The 16,619-nt window shown below is 39.8% G+C and overlaps 1 protein-coding gene across 1 annotated transcript; it reads left to right on the top strand.

Annotated features, from left to right (window-relative positions):
• The first annotated feature begins 259 nt into the window (after positions 1-259).
• On the top strand, positions 260-3,870 carry LOC148011094 (uncharacterized). The gene has a single exon (XM_087672105.1). The coding sequence runs from the start codon at positions 454-456 to the stop codon at positions 2,950-2,952; it is 2,499 nt and encodes an 832-aa protein (XP_087528231.1). The 5' UTR covers positions 260-453; the 3' UTR covers positions 2,953-3,870.
• The last annotated feature ends 12,749 nt before the right edge of the window (positions 3,871-16,619 follow it).

Below are 16,619 nucleotides of genomic sequence, written 5' to 3'. Positions count from 1 at the left end.
CAACGGCTCCCTATGTATCAACGGCCACAGGGTGCTTACACCTACCTGGAGCCCACTCATGTGGGCAGAAAATAGAGAGAGAGCAAGGCGGCCAGAGAGATACTTCATCACAGGAGGTGGAGAAATAGGAACATCGCAACGGGCTGTAGCCAAACGCCGTCTATAGCAATGGGTTTTGGAAGAAATCAGGGAAACCCTTCCGGCTTTCTCGGTTAACAATTGAAAAACCTCCCCAAAAGCTCTTTACATGAACAGCTCCTTAGTACGCTTGGTTCATTTCTGAAGCGGGCCAAGACCTCTCTCTCTCTCTCTCTCTCCCGCGCGCGCATCCCAAACCGAAAAAGAAGTTCGAACGAGCTCCAGGCTGCATTGGCGTCTAGGAATCCCGTGAGTCGTTGACACATGTCCTGACTCGGCTAGCTGTTGTTGTTACGGAATCGGCGAGCTCCTCTCATGGCAGTTCCCGGCGGGAACGTCGACAGAAAATCATTCAGGGTGAAGGACGTCTTCCTAGCAGACTTTGTTCTCTCTTCGGCGGACCTCCCCTTAGACGGCTCAGACGAGGTCCATCGGGAGCCACAAGGCAAAGAAGACGACCAAGGAGCAAGAGGCAGAGGAGAAGAAGAAGCCAAAACAGAAGAAGCAGATGAAGAAGAAGAGCGTCAGGCCTCGCGATTGGATTGGCAGGATGTCTCAGTGACACAGTTGTCTGCATTAGGGTTGCCTACTTCTTTTGCCAGTTCAAGTGCCTATAGAGACAGCAGGAGAAGCCAAAGACAGAGCGGGTTGGGAAATGGGTGTAATACCCGCAGCTTCTGGCAGTTATGTGATTACCTTGCTAGCCTTTCACAGGATGATGCCCTTCCAGTGCAAGTAGCACCTCCAGGTTCAGCAATTGTGGAGCATTATCAGAGTTCACGCTCCACACAGCCCGATGATGCAGTACTCGGCATCCCTCAGCCGGATTGTAGTGCTGCCAATATCGCCGATAGTAGTCACTTTGAGGGCTCACTGTCAGCTGGGATTGAAGTTAAAGTGTCAGATGCCTGTCAGGTTACCTTGCATAGACACAATGATGCGCATCAAGGATTAAATGTGCAATCTCCATTCGAAGAGGGTGCTTGTCAGGAAACAGCTGTGTTGCAAGCGTGGACACCCATCTGGGATGATTATTATGGAAGGTACTATTTTTACAATAACAGGACCTTGGTGTCAACATGGGATCCTCCTGACGGCTTTGAGCATTATGTTTATGCCTGTGAAAAAACTGATGTAGTGATGCAGAACGGTACAGAACTGTCTGTGCAGGTGCATATGCATGATGGACACTCGTCTTTTACTGTAGATAAAGTGCTGCCAGGTGACACAATCACTGACTTCGGGTCAGAGTCTGATCTTGCACTTGTGAACTGTTGTAATGTCCATAGTGAAGGGAAGGTGATGATGAGACATACTTCTTCAGGATTGGAATCATTACATAAGTCAGATGATAGGCACTTGCCATTCTTCAACATCTCATCAGAAAAGGAGATGACGTTTGATGAGAGGCTACTTGCCAAAAATCTGGAACCTGACAAAGAAGTGGAATCAAGTGTGATAGCTTATGACTGTCCTATTAATGATGATAATAGAATTTCTGAATCAGTTTTTATGATGGCAAACAAAGCAGCAAGCTCTATCACACCTGGAGCTAATAATTTTCTGAAAGATTTACATGATGGTGGACACTCTTCATCATGTGTAAGTTCCTTGATTTCTGAACCTGATATACCGGTAACAGATGAAGCCATCAAGGAACATCCAGATGGTAGATGTAATATGATCTGCGTGAGTGCAGGAACAGAAACTACAGGATATAGTCAGTTAAGGATAGAGGAGGCAAGTGACAAGCAGTCCAGGTTATTGAATCTTTCAGAGACAGTAGTTGAGAATGTACCCAGTGACTTGTTAGAGATGGGCCTTGGGCCAGTTGATTTACCTGCTCCTAGTGGTAGTAGTCTCAACAATAATCAAGGCACTCTGACTGGCATTGTTTCTGGAATGAGCACTGCAACTTCCACTGACACTCTGGAAGATTTGGACAGTGCATTATTAGTATGCAATGATCCAATGCAGTTAAATGTTGGGCCTTTGCAGGCTGTTGGATCCTGCACAGAATTGGTTGCCATAAACAATGCCAGCCCTAACTATAGTGGAGTTGGATCTGGCAGAGGCTGCATAGGTAAGAGAGGCAGTAGGCGCAAAAAGAAAGCTATGGCTATAAAGTTGAGGCTAGAAAATCAAGTGACCACCTCTGAAGTTACAAATGCAGGTGTTTACAAATATTGGTTACAACGCTTCCACCTTTTCTCAAAGTTTGATGCAGGAATCAAGATTGATTTGGAAGGCTGGTTTTCAGTCACTCCTGAGGCAATTGCCAAGCATCAAGCTGCTCGATGTGGCAATGGTGTTGTGGTTGACGCATTCACTGGTGTCGGTGGCAATGCTATTCAGTTTGCTCTTGCTGGACATTACGTAATTGCCATCGATAACGATCCAAATAAGATTGCTTATGCCCGCAATAATGCAAAAATCTATGGGGTTGCAGATTATATTGACTTCATTGTTGGTGATTTCTTTGTTGTTTCTGCTTCTTTACAAGCTGATGCCATTTTCCTTTCTCCTCCATGGGGGGGACCAGAGTACTTGGATGTCAAGGTTTATGACATTCAGACCATGCTTCAACCTAGGGATGGGTTGTCATTGCTCAAAGCAGCACAGAAAGTTGCATCCAACATTATGTTATTTTTGCCTCGCAATGTTAACCTGGATCAACTTGCTGAACTTTCACAAATCTCAAAGCCACACCTTGCCTGCGAGATAGAAAGAAATTTCTTGAATGGGAAGTTGAAAGCTGTGACTGCTTATTACCACAATGAAATTTCTGTTATGAACGGTACCACCAACAATTAATAATTGTGAGCTGTAATGGGTTCTACCAGCACAGGTTCAGTTTTCTATTGGAACTTCATATTCCCATATCAACTCTTTAGTAATTTGTCAACCTGCTTTAGATAAATGTACAGTCTAACATTTGAATAGTTATGTATATAATAAGGGGTGAGTTATTTACCTGTTTGAAAATTTTTACTTGCTATTTTGGATAAATGGAATTTGAAAGGCCACTTTTGGGTGCATGATGCTTCCAGAACTTTTTTGTCTGCAAGTTTCAGAGGGAATGCTTGGAGCAAAGGTGTATGAGAGTGAGAATATTCCATATAAACTAGGGGCAGGCTGTTAAAAGCTTGTTGAATTTTGCTTTGCAATCAAAGGTGCCTTAAACAAAGAAAAGACCTATTTTGCTTCTCTTGGAATGTTTCTTTGCATTGCTATATGCATGAACATGAGATTGTGGATTCTTGGAATGTTTCTTTGCATTGCTATATGCGTGAACATGAGATTGTGGATTCCAAACTCAGTATATTTCAGATCCCTTACCCTTTCACAACTTTTAAGTTCCATGGCTGCAGTTTTGAAAGAATCCATGAGCAAATATGTACATCCCAAAGCGGATCGCTAGTTTTAGGCCATTGTGAGTTTCCCAATGATGTCTAGACTAATTGAACCTTCAAGTTTGCATGCGCAAAGAGACAATCATGTAATTCTGTAGCATTTGACTTTGGGTGTCCATGGGCCTATGCATGGTACAAGCACGAAGGCCTTGGAGCACATAATCCTCCATATTAAATGACTCATCTTGAGGACAAGCTAACAAAATGAGTAGCCCTAGGCTAAACTCCATTTGCATTAGAGCACATGGCAGGTTAGATGGTGGTACAATGAGGCTAGAGTGCATTCTTTTAATCATTGATAAACCACCCATGTGATTAGTAGCCTTAATTTCCATTTGTTTTTGTTGAGACTTGCTTAAGTTCTACAACATGTGAATACTCAAAAGAGGGTGGGAGTGAAACATCCTAACATGTGTGGAAGCTTTTTGAAAGTAAGGAAAGGGTTCTCACCATGCATAAGCGAAGTTACATGAGCTGTTGCCTCCCTCCTAATTTCTTACACTATTTCTTCTCTTCTCTTGTGGCTATGCAGATTATCATCACTCTCTTTCATATATATGGAGGTCTTTTGGTTGGTTTTATTGAAACCCATAGTTAAAACTACAAACATATGATATGTATTTGGGAGATTCGCACAAGGGTCACATTGCCGAGTCTACTTTAATTTATCGTATGATTTGTATCCATCAATAAAGAGTCTCCTTACACCCAATGCATGGGTATAAGCCATAATAATGCACTCCACTAGTGCCCCATGTTTTTAGCTAATGGCTATTACAATGAAATAGTGGTTTGCACTCTACTCTGTCAAGCATATCTATTATGGATTGCTTTGGAGGAATCATCACTACACTATCATGCTGAAAATATGCCTTAGGAAGCTATAGTAAGCTACAAATCTACTACTCATTAAATGATATTATTCATGCCATGATCTCTTGTTATTAAGGCACCCTTTGTTAGTGGAAAATCGTGATGCTATAGCTAGAGTCACATTGAAGACTACTGCTTTTTCTGCTAAAAAATGATAGTTATAGAGGTGCATTCTTCTTGGTTTCTTGTTGCCTAAAATCAAGCCTAAATTTGCACTATCAAGCCTTGACAATGCAACATTGCTGTTGTTGTATATAAAATGTTTTGCTAATCTCTGAGAAGGATAAAGATCATGCCTACTGTATCCATGTGAGCTGTCAGATTGCGTGCATTTCTACTGTGTTGGCCATGAATTACTTTGAGCTAAAATGTTTGCTCTTGATGAGCTCAATAGACACATCACTACTTCTAACGAGGTGCTCTTCATTTCTCCTTTGATTTGAGCCACTCAGTTTGGTTGCTTCTACTATTTGAATAGGCAACATTATTGAAATATTATGCTCAAAAGAACTCTGATTTACTGTTGCTCATTGTGCTCACCTACTGTGAGCTACTCCTAATCTTTGAGACAATAAAATAGTTGCCTACCTCTCTCTAATATTCATGCCAAATATTCTAAATTCTAATGCCCAATATTGTTGAAATTCAATCATCTAAAGTCTACAAACATGTCATTAAGTAATGGAGAAGGAGGACCCATTAAGTTTAAAGATTATGCATTTCACACATGGCAAACAAGGATCAAATCAACCCTTATGAAGAAAGGCTAATGTAAAAAAGAAGAAAACCTAGGATGCATCCTAAATAGCCACATGGGAAGTATGATATGACAAGGCCCAAGCTATCATCAAATTGGATGATATTTACATGCATCATGTGGATGGAAGTGACACCACAAAAGACACTTGGGATCAACTCAACAAGTTGTTTGAAGCTTAGTCCAAGAGTTCCAGGTTTGACATACTAATTGAATTTTTCCATTTAGAAATGAAGTCTCAACCTTCTCTTATATCTCATTTAGATCACATAAAAGGCTTGTTAACTCAACTTGCAAGAATTAAACTTGAGGTTGAAGAAGACATTGCTATTGATGTCTTACTCAAATATTTGCATGGAGAACATGACCATGTGGTCACTACTCTTATCAACATGGCTTCTCCTAAGCTAGTTGAAGTTGAAGCCTCTCTTTTAGATGAAGTGAAAGGATTGAAGTTCAAGCAATAGATCAATGCCAAAGTATGAGGCTTTTTATATCAAATCCAAGTTCAAAGGAAATAAAAAGGTCTATCACAATGTGTTCATTGTGTGTGATGTTTGCGACCAGAAACCTAGGCACAAGGAGAAAGATTGCTTTCACAAAAATAGAGCTCGATAGTTCTTATGAAGATAGTTCAAGAGAGTGAAGAAGAAGAAGAAGAAGACAAGGAGGAAGTCAAACTAGAAGAAAAATAAAAGCATCATGAAGCCATTTCAATGACCTTCAAGAAGAAAAAGGGAGTTAGTAAGGCTCCTTTTGATGTTTCAACTCATGAAGGATTGCTTTAGAGTGTGCATTCTCTTTCGTAATTCTGTAAGTCATATCATGAAGCCCCCATAACTTTTACTTGTATCAGCCTTTGTTAAAGTCATCTTGTCTAAAAGCCAAGTCCCTAAACCATGAAAACCTCTAAGCCAAAAATGATCAAGCAAAGAATGCCTCTAATTATCTTGAGTAGAAAAGTAAATGTGCCTTTGAGTTGCTTTTAAGAGTGGACATGTCCGTGGTAAGTCATGCGGAGACCAAGCTATTGAAGAGATGTTCATTCACAAATTTGTATACAATCATGAATTTTAAGGGGGATGTTAAAACTACAAACATATGATATGTATTTGGGAGACTTGTACAAGGGTCACACTACCTAGTCTAATTTGATTTATCCTATGATTTGTATCCATCAATAAAGGGAGAGTCTCCATGCATCCACTACACTATATGAATCCACATTAGCCACCTACCTTATCCACCTAGAAACCATTAGCTGAAAGCTACCCACCAAAACCACTATCCTAAACCATTATCCTACAAAACTTTTGTGTAAGCCTATAAAAAGACAATCCATCTTCATGAATAAGCAAGTCTTTTTCATTGAAACTTCATTTTTTTTCATTCGTACTTTACTTTCTCTTCCTCTTATTCTCTCTTTTATATATCTTGTAACGTGCTTAACCAAAATCCATTCAGTGACACAATTAGTGGCCGATCAAGAGATTTTCCTAAGCAATGCCACTTGGTATTCCTTGCAATAACATAGGGTTTGTCACTTAGGTTCGCTTGATTCTACTTCACAATAAAAGGTTCCGATCATAATCCATAAAGATTGACCTAAATCCAAGTTTCTAAAGTAGTCTAAGGTCACCTATTGGCTCTCTAGTATTAGTCTCTTTGAGCCATTGCATTTGCGAGTAAGCCCAAACTAAGCAAATCAATACCAATCTTGGTTCATAGTGAGTGAGAAACGGGGGGGGGGGGGGGGAGAAGTGATATGCGTCAATCCCTCTACCCGAGTGATATGCGTCAATCCCTCTACCCGTAGGATATAGTCTCGACTCTAGTCTCCTAAAACGACATTGATCAAGGTCTAAGATGACACACTAGGTAGTCAAACATTTGACCTTTTTCTAATTTTAGTGCCATGAAGGAAAACTCTTGGCTCATTGAGATCATCCATTCATAGGAAAGATATGTCTGACGGTTTCATCCTCCCACTTTTCTCGATGACGTGTTTTAGTTATTTAATTAACCTAACACATTTATATTGACATGTAAAGACAGCTTCCTTAATTTGACTTTTAAGCCACTAGGTTAGTTCATGTAATTTATATCACAACACTCAAATAGGATAAAATAGTCCTTTGTCAAACAGTTCCAAATAGTTTCTTTATTCATCTTCTTATTACAGTTTCTTCTCCCACCCATACAGGAGTATTACAATTTCTCCTTCTGGAAACCCAAGAGGAACACCAAGGAAAAGGGGATTCTACTGCAAGAAAATCTATCTTGTAACATCAACAAGCTTTTATTTCATTCTTTTGATGATCAAAACAAAGAAAACAACAATTCTTCACGTAGCATCATAGTAGATATCTCCCACGGATTTGATAGAATCAACCATAATCTTCAACATCTTCATAGAATCCATCAATAGAACAAGGAACATAAAAGAATATACCATTTTTGAATGGAATCAATCACATAGTATTCATCTTCATTGTCTTCATAGTTCTCTCTCTTGATCTCTCATATACAGTTACATTGTTTTGATAGAATTGGCTATCTCTGGCTCTCTCTCTCTCTCTCAATAATACATCATCTCCTCACTACAATAATCTAATAATGACTCTCAATAATCCTTCTTAGTTCGTGGATGCACCTCCCAAGAGGTATGTCTGATGTGAAGAGGCACCAGAGCCACTATAGTGTCTCTTCATAGCTCATTACTGTCACTGTCACTCCAGTCTTCTCTTCAATCTTAAGCAGCTGCTTCTTCCACTTGTTTTAGATCTTTTGAACTTAGATTCATCCTTTCCAAAAGTTAGAAAACTTTACCAAAGTCACACATACATTCTACAGAACACTTATAAAAGATCTACAGAACAGTACAGAACAGGAACAGAGCAGAGACAGAACATATATAGAACAGATACAGAGGCTCTATAGAAGGTTTATAGAGGGTTACAAAAGGTCATCAGAGAACATCAAATCCTCATAAATCATACTAAAACCATTCCAAACTATCAAAAACTATTCAATAAACCTTCAAAATATTTTAATCTTCATCAATCATCAATCCATGCTTTATATAGAAGAAAATCAGAACAAAATAGAAGCTATATAGAAGGTATCAGAACCAATCAGAACCTCAACAGAATCTATTAGAACATCATAGAGCCTCATATCTCCACTAAAAATCATCAGGAGCTTCCAAAACATAATCAATATCATCCAAAACATTCTCAAACACTTCTATTATCAACCATACATCACTCTAAATCCATAAAAAATCAACCATTCAGACCTCAAAAACAACAAAAAATCAGTAAAAAATTTAGTATTTTTCCATTCTTAACATATCCCCACACTTAGAAAGGAAGCGTCATCGCGACCTAAGGAAAATAAGAATATAAGTTCACTAAAGAGCTCAATTTGATCTTCTTTAGTATCTTCAATAATCTCTCCAATACACGACCCCAACTTATCACCTGTATTTCTAGAAAAGAATACTACTAAAGGACAACTTCGTTATTCATTAATACATCTGATAATCAATAAAAAGTCATTAAAAATTTGTAAAAGATATAAGAGGTTCTTCTTTAGCGTTTCATCATAGGCTTGCCATCCACCATCACCATCAATAGTTGAAAAGAGAGCTCTTGAACAAATTATTCAACCAGCACGAACTCATCACATACAAATTATTACAACACACACACAAACACAACCATCTGAATGACACCTCAAAAAAGAGAGATATATATTATTAAGAATCATCCAAAATACATTGCAAAGGCATCAATGAAGGTGATCTCTTTTGAAGGCTTGGTGATTACGAAAATGATCCATGGAGAATGACTCATCCACAAATGTCTTGGGAGGATTTTGAAAGAATTGAAGGCAGCACATCCTTTCCGGAAAAACAAGATATCTGCTGGGTAGACATAGGGCATGAAAATATAGGACATTCAACCGTTGGGAATCAATGTTCACATTGACATTCATACAAAGCTTTGGAAAGACCTTTTGATCGTTATGTGAATGTCTATGCATATATCTAAGTACCAAGCAAAACGAGTTGTCAATCTCATTGAAGGATCTAGAGATTGTGAATATTGGTGAGAAAAATGGAGGTAATTCTGGTATGCTTGACTAGCAGTTGTCCAATCCCCTGGAATTAATGGCCAGTTAATATGTGGTCCCGTGAGAGAATCAGTTGAGCTCCAGCCTCTTCTTCTCAGAATCTGCTTATCAAATCCTTTGTACCCACTAACCAACTGAGGGGGTTGAGAAGTAGAAGTGGCAGGAGATGGAAGTGGAACAAGTAAAAGAGGATGAAGAAATGGGTAGACAAAATCATAAAAGGAGGAATAAGCTAAAAAAGGAGTGGCTGAAAATTTAAGTGAATCAGTTAGAAAAGGTGTCAATTGATAAGCAAGAAAAGTAGAAGGTATATGGATAGATGGAGAAGGGCAGGGTGGAGAAGGAAAAAAGACTTGATCTTCAATAAAAGAACAATAGGTAAATATAGGAATTTGAGGAAAACCCTGAGGTTGGAAAAGGAGAGGTAAGATAGCTGCTGAGTTGGATTGATAAAGGGAAAGATAAGCATAATAGCGATGGGCCATTTGCTAGTAGTACAATAGGCTAGGAATAGAGGGACCTAAAACAGATCGTCTATGGTAGGCATCAAAGAAGGATAAATCAAATGGATGGTTCTCGAAAAGATAAGCTAGGAGATCCACCCTCAGTTGGTTAGTGCTCTGCACATAAGTAGAAGCTGCATTTTGACGTTGATTCAGGACCACAGAATCAATCATTGAATGCCATGAAGTGTCAGGGCAAGTAGCCACTTTAGAAGAATAACTGCCATGAAGTGTTAGGGCAAGTAGCCACTTTAGAAGAATAACACTGGAACACGTCATCTATTCTCAACTCCAAATAGTTGATATATAAGACAGCTTGCAAAACCACATCCCCCACATACCAAGACAGATCTACATCATCTGAAATTAACAGATCACCTTGTAAATACATGTAAGATAGCAACATGGTATCCGTCGTTACAAAATCTTCAAAAACCATATGGACAACTTCTGTCAGCAAATCAGAAGACCAAGCCCCACTCCAACCATCCTTTGGAGGAGGAAGATCCATTGTTGAAAGCTTCATATAGAAGGCAAACTTCTGCAATTGATAGTGGGCAAAAAAGGAATTGTCTGGAGGAATATACTCCTGAAAGTGCTCAAATGTAGACCATAGCAAATCCATCCTGGACTGCAATCTTCCCACTTTATCTTGAAACAATGGACATGATGTGGCCTATCTCTGGAGAACTGCTAAGTCCTGCTGAGATATAGAAGGAATCATAGGAACATTGGGACTTGGAGGAATGGACCGTGATTGTGTCAGTTGGTCCTGCAACTGCTTAATTTGGGAAGCTTGTGATTCCAATGTATTATGAGCAGTCTGCAAAGCTGACACTTTTGTATCTAAAAGAGTCTGAAACTCTTGAGCTTCTTTGGACATTTTCTCTTTCTCTTCCGAAACTCTAGTGACCTCTGAGTGAGCTTCTGCTAACTGAATCTTCAAAGAAGATATTTCTTCTCTCTGGGTCTCAATCATTTGGGTCTATTGTTCCATATACTTAAATAGATCAGCAAGAGTGTCTTTAGTAGAGGCTAACTCTGAGGTTGCCTTTTGCAACTGGTCTTTGGACTGCATCAATTCTTCATAGAAAGAAGCATATAACTGTTGAACACAAGCTGTCACTAAGAGTTCAATCGAACTCTGGATATCATTACAAAGAAATAGAATGGCATCTCTTGATACTAAACTGTTCAGTGAAGAAACTGATATTTCCAAAGAACCTTCTCGATGTGCCCTGAATAAATTGTTGCATGTGAGGTAGGCAGGGAGTTCACTACCAGAAGTAGTAGGAACTGTGATTGAAGGAATGACTGGGGGATTTTTATCTGCCACACGCTTCAGGTGCTTCCGCTGAATGACCAATGGAGGAGGGGAATCAAGTTCCTCTATGTCAATAGGTTTTGAATCCTCTGAAGGTGGAGGGGGAGGTATTGGATCAGATGGAGGAGGAGGTAGCACACCCTTCTTAAGCCCTGAGTATGTCAAGAAAGCATATAAATAGGAACCATAAGTGACATTTGTGACATTCCCTCTAGTCACTCTGACAAAATGTTGGTCCATCTTCATAAGCAGGTAAGTACTCCAATCAATAGCAACCCCTTTTAACACCATCCTGGAAGCTGTGAAGAGCTCTTTGGACAAATAATGAGATGGTGTTTTGGCAGGCATAAACCTGTCTTGGAGAAATTGGCAGACTAACTTCCAAAGAGGATGAGTGATCATGGAAAAAGACACTCCTGAAGTGTTAATGACTTTCTTGACATCCATAACCTCTTTGGTTTGCTTCTGTAACAGCTTGAGAATATCATTGGAGAATAATTGTCTAGCCGTAACAAAGAGTTCTCCTTTGTAAGGAAGAGACAAAGCCTTCCCTAACCCTCGGAGTGTCAATACCATGGAAGCACCACAAACCAGGCCCGATTTCTTACTGTATGACACAAGAAACTCATCACACAGGGATGGATCGTCTAGAATCAAAGGGAGTGAAACAGCCACGAAAGTTGCAAGTCTTGCTTTCGCTATAGGCTCAAAAGCCAGTAGGAAAGAACAATCCCTATTGATCAACGGGACATACTGGGTAGGAGGAGGAGCGTGAGGTGCCATTTAGATAGAAAACACATACACCACAAACATAGACAATCACAAAGAATGCCTGCAAAACAACCAAACAGCGATAAAAAAGAAATCGATCAAAAGAAGTACACACACAAACGTAACTAACCAATTAACCACCCCAAACAACCCACATCCTAGAAAAAATTCGGCATGATCTCTACACATATGCGACCGAAAACTTCATGCGATGCAACAAGCAGTCACCCAAGACCTCGTATCAGGCAAAAAAGGAAAAAAAAAACCACAAACCGAACCCGTAATCGTATCACACAAGCAAACCATTATACCTTAAAAATCTAATCAAGACCTAACCATAACTTTGATCAACAATGTCAACTTAAAGGACTATACGTGTCCATCCCACGAAGCGTGGTTATTAAAAAGGGAAAAAAGTGCAATGAGGGGAAATGTTTTTAACGAAGAGTGCATTTTAAGAAATTATTAACAATGGTTGAAATTTTATTAGGTTATAAACCTTAATAAAAAAATGACGGTTCCTTTTTAAAATTTTAATTACAATTTATTAGAGTGAAACAGTGCTTTAACGAAACCCGGACTGCGATACCCAGACTGAGGTCTCTAAATGCAAATTCATTAATTAAAAATTAATGGTGATGTGGAGCACTTTTTTACAAGCGCATGCTTTTTTGTGATAGTTGGTTCATTTTTTATTAAAATTAAAGTGCCTCTGAAGCGCACGTAGCGCGTGCAAAGTGAACTGCAGGTTGATTTTAAGTTATTAGAAAAATGTGTGTTTAGTGCGAGCGCACGTGAAAAAGTGGGTGAATAAATTTCATTTTAACAATTAACTGTGGTTAAGGGATGACCAAAATGAATAAAGCTCAGAAAATAGATACTTATTAGGGGTGTGTATACAAGAGATTGAAGGCACACTGAGTAGCCCCAAATGTAAGGAATCCTGTCAAAAAAAGCAAAAACCACTGACTGGAAAAAATAAAGCACCTTAGTGTTTTTGTTTTTGCTTTATTATTTAATATTTGTTTATTTGTTTATTTTTTATTTTTATAAAAATTGTATTTTAGGTGTGTTTGTATTTTGTATGTTATGTGTTTTTTTTGTTTTTTCTTCGTTCTTTAAAAAAATGATTAAAATGGGATATATGACATATGAATATGTTGAGAAGTGTAATGGTGGAATTTCAACAATCCAACAAGTATCAACAATGTGTTGGAATTTATCCATGATTTTTCATCTAATTTTTGGAATTTAAAATGAATTTTCATGAGGTGAAGTATTAAATTTAGGGTTTTGGCTTCAAATAACACTTTAGCCATTTATGGAAGCATTTTCAATTGAGAAATTATTGTAAAAAGGGGCAAGGGGGTTTATGAAAATTTTTGAATTTTTTTTGGAAATATTTTTGAATTTTTACCAATTTTTAATAATTTTTGCTCATTTTGCATGTATTTTTGAAAGGATTTGGATCTTTTGAATTTTTTTGTAATTTATTTTCTTGAATTCGCACTTTAGAAAATAGTGTAAATGATTTTAGCAACATTGGAAAATTTTAAGGATTTTTTTTGAAATTTATTTGGATTTTAAATAAATTTTAATGAAATTTTAAAGTTTTTTGGTGTTTTATGTTTATTTTTATGTATTTTTAGAGTTTTTTGGGTTTGAAATGAAAAGTTGGTACCCGAGTTGCGTGTGAACAGTTGAGGATGACTACGTGTGAACGACTGACAGCAACACACCTCTTCACGGACAAGTCGGAGGTGCGTCCTCACGTGTGAACGACCACTCGAAAAGTCCCACGAAGGCGTGTACGAACTATGCACCCAACACGAGAGGGGCTCCCACGTGACGTCACGCGAACATGTGCACACGCAAAGGCACGAGCACAGGAACACGAGGTACGGGTGGGTTGGGTAAATAGAGGGAAGTGGGGTGAAAGTAGGTGGGGGGGGGGGGGGGGGGTTAAATTCTAGAAGGGGGTAAATTGGGCTGGGGTGGGAAAAGGGGGGCCCGAAAAGGAGGTAGGTGGGTAGGATGGTGGGGGGCCCAAGAAGGGGACGAGTAGGAGGGTAGGGGGGCCCAAGAATGAGGAAGGCGACGGGGCGGGGCGAGGAGGGAGGCAGCGGCCTGCAAAGGAGAGAGGAAGGGAGGGCAGATGTGGCAGCGTCGAGCGAGGAGGGGGCGGGTGAGGGTGGAGGGCCGATGAGGCGAGGAGGGTGAGGCGGAAACGGCGGAGGGCGAGGCGGCCGCAGGAGAGGGAGAGGAATGAGGCGAAGGGTCGAGGTGGAAACGGTGGAGGGCGAGTCAGGGTGGAGAAGAGGACGAGGGCGAGGGAGGTGGTGGAGGGTAAGTGGAAGGAGGCGTTGGGGGGAGGGAGGCAAGGAGGCGCATGGAGCAAACCGTAGGAGGAGTTGAAGAAGAGGGAAGGCGGGAGCAAGACATGGGCGCGCAGGTAAGACGGTTTGTTGTTGTTTTTTAAAAAAAATATATAACTAATTATTTTAATTATTTGTGATTTTTATTTTTATTTTTTGGGTAATTTTTTTTTCATTTTCATTTTCTTTGCTTGTCCTCTCTTTTGTTGTTCTTGTGGTGTGTTTTGTCGTTGTGTGTGTGTTTTTTTTTGTTTTTTTAATTTTTTTTAAAATTTTTGTTGTGGTGTTTTTAAACATTTTTTAAATTGTTATGATGTTTTTTTAATTTTTTGTTTTTATGTTTATTATGGTGAGGAAAAATGAGCACACCCCCGTCCCGCGCACATGTGCGGGGCGGGGGTGAAAAAATTTGCATCAGCGAGATCAAACAGGGTGGGGACAGTGACATGCGAGTCATAGAGGCGATAGGGGCATCCCGAGGAGCGTAAAACCAAAAAACAGGCGCGTTCACACGCGACACGAGAAACGCGGCCACACAATAAAAATGAAGAAAAATTAATAAAACTCAAACCATACATCGGATCGAAAAACCGTAAAAAGGAAAAATGTGCTGGGAGACGAGGGAAAGATGATAGAAAAAGGTGACACTAGTTCTGGGGCAAAATTAGGTATTCACATGGAAAAAAACGTAAAAAAATAGATCCGAAAACACATACGTATATCAATATTGAAAAATACGCTCATCGAAATGAAGTGCAGAAAGAAGAAAAAATGTGTAGAATAACGTGACCAACAACCCTATCATGACAAAACATAGTTCCGATCGAGATATGACACGTTCACATGGGAAAAACCCAAAAATCGTACCCGAAAATGGACTCGAAAATTAATATGAGAAGAATCAATTGACAGAACAAAGTGCGATAAACAGGAAAAATGTCAAAGAGAAAGGGATTCATAGGGCTAGCACATCAAAACTCAGTTTGGGGGGAATTGAGAGGGGTTCATATGGGAAAAACAAAAAAAACACATCCGAAAACACTCGAAAAAATTAATAACAAAAAATCTAGCAGTTGGAAGACGGGGGAGGAAAAAGAAAAAGGTGGGGGAAAGGCTGGCAAGACACGACTGTCAAATTGAACTCGAATTCCAGTGCAAATAGGGCATGTTGACATGGAAAAATGTAAAAAATAAGCACGAAAAGGGCTCGAAAACCTGCAAAAATTAATAGCGGACCAACCAGGCATTGGAATGACAGGGTGTAAAAAGGAAAAATATCAGGAGGAATGGGTAGGATAGGGCTGGCACATCAGATTAGAGCTTCAAAGTAATAAAGACGCGTTCACATGGAAAACCGGCCAATTTACGGGAATTGCTTCAACAATTAATAACTTTAGAATCGTCTGTCGGAATAGGAGTTGGTAAAAAGGGAAAATGGGAAGTTCGAAGGGACAAACACAGTTGTAAGGTTGGATGTGATTCTTAGTGACCGTAGGGTGCGTTCGCATGTAAAAATCACAAAACAAAGAATAAAGGCAAACGGTCAAGGAACAGCTCCGAGGACAGAATGAAAGAGAATGGAGGAGGGGGGAAGGGAAGTTAGGGCGTAGGTGCATGAACATAGTAGGGTATGTGCATGGAGGTATGCAACATAGACGCGTAGGGATGCGTCCCTGCACTTAAAACCTTAGTAGGAAGGGTAAACCGAACATCGAGGACCTAATACCACACATTAGACCAACCATGAACATCTCCACACTCAAGACATGACCGTTACTGAGAAACATAAGGTGTAGGGTTAGAAAACTTGATCCATATTGTCGAGGAGTAATGTCGACTTTGAGGTTGCATCTTGTATCGTTGTTGGCTGCAGGAGGTACCTAGATGTTTTCTCAGCACACGTCCTTCATGGCAGGGACCACGCGACATCACCCAGGGAGGTAGCTGGTGGAAGAAATCGCAGAAAATTCATCGATGTCGAGGGATATTGCATTCACTCACGATCACTCAAATGGAATGAAAGAACGGTCACTCGCCCCATTACTAACATCACTCGAGGAAATAATGATGGAACCCAGATCTCACACCCAGTTTAGGAATTGACAAAGGAATGGTGCAGAGAGAATATGTCAAGGTGCACAATGAATGGTGCATCAGTGCGTCCAACACGTCTAGCATAGATGCAAGCAGGAAGACCAGGGAGCCTTGCGGTGTAGTGTATAGAACAGAGTGACGTGTCCTGTGTTGATGGCAGAGACCCATAATGTGGGTGCATAGGGAAATAGAAATATACCCGACTCCAATGGTCGTAACGTCCCTCAATCCTCA

This window comes from Lygodium microphyllum, chromosome 29 (assembly GCF_053477565.2).
Source record: "Lygodium microphyllum isolate KBCC chromosome 29, Lygodium_microphyllum_v1.1.10, whole genome shotgun sequence".
NCBI lineage: Eukaryota > Viridiplantae > Streptophyta > Polypodiopsida > Schizaeales > Lygodiaceae > Lygodium > Lygodium microphyllum.
Note: the sequence above shows the minus strand (reverse complement) of the source record. Positions and strands in the feature narration are given on the sequence as shown.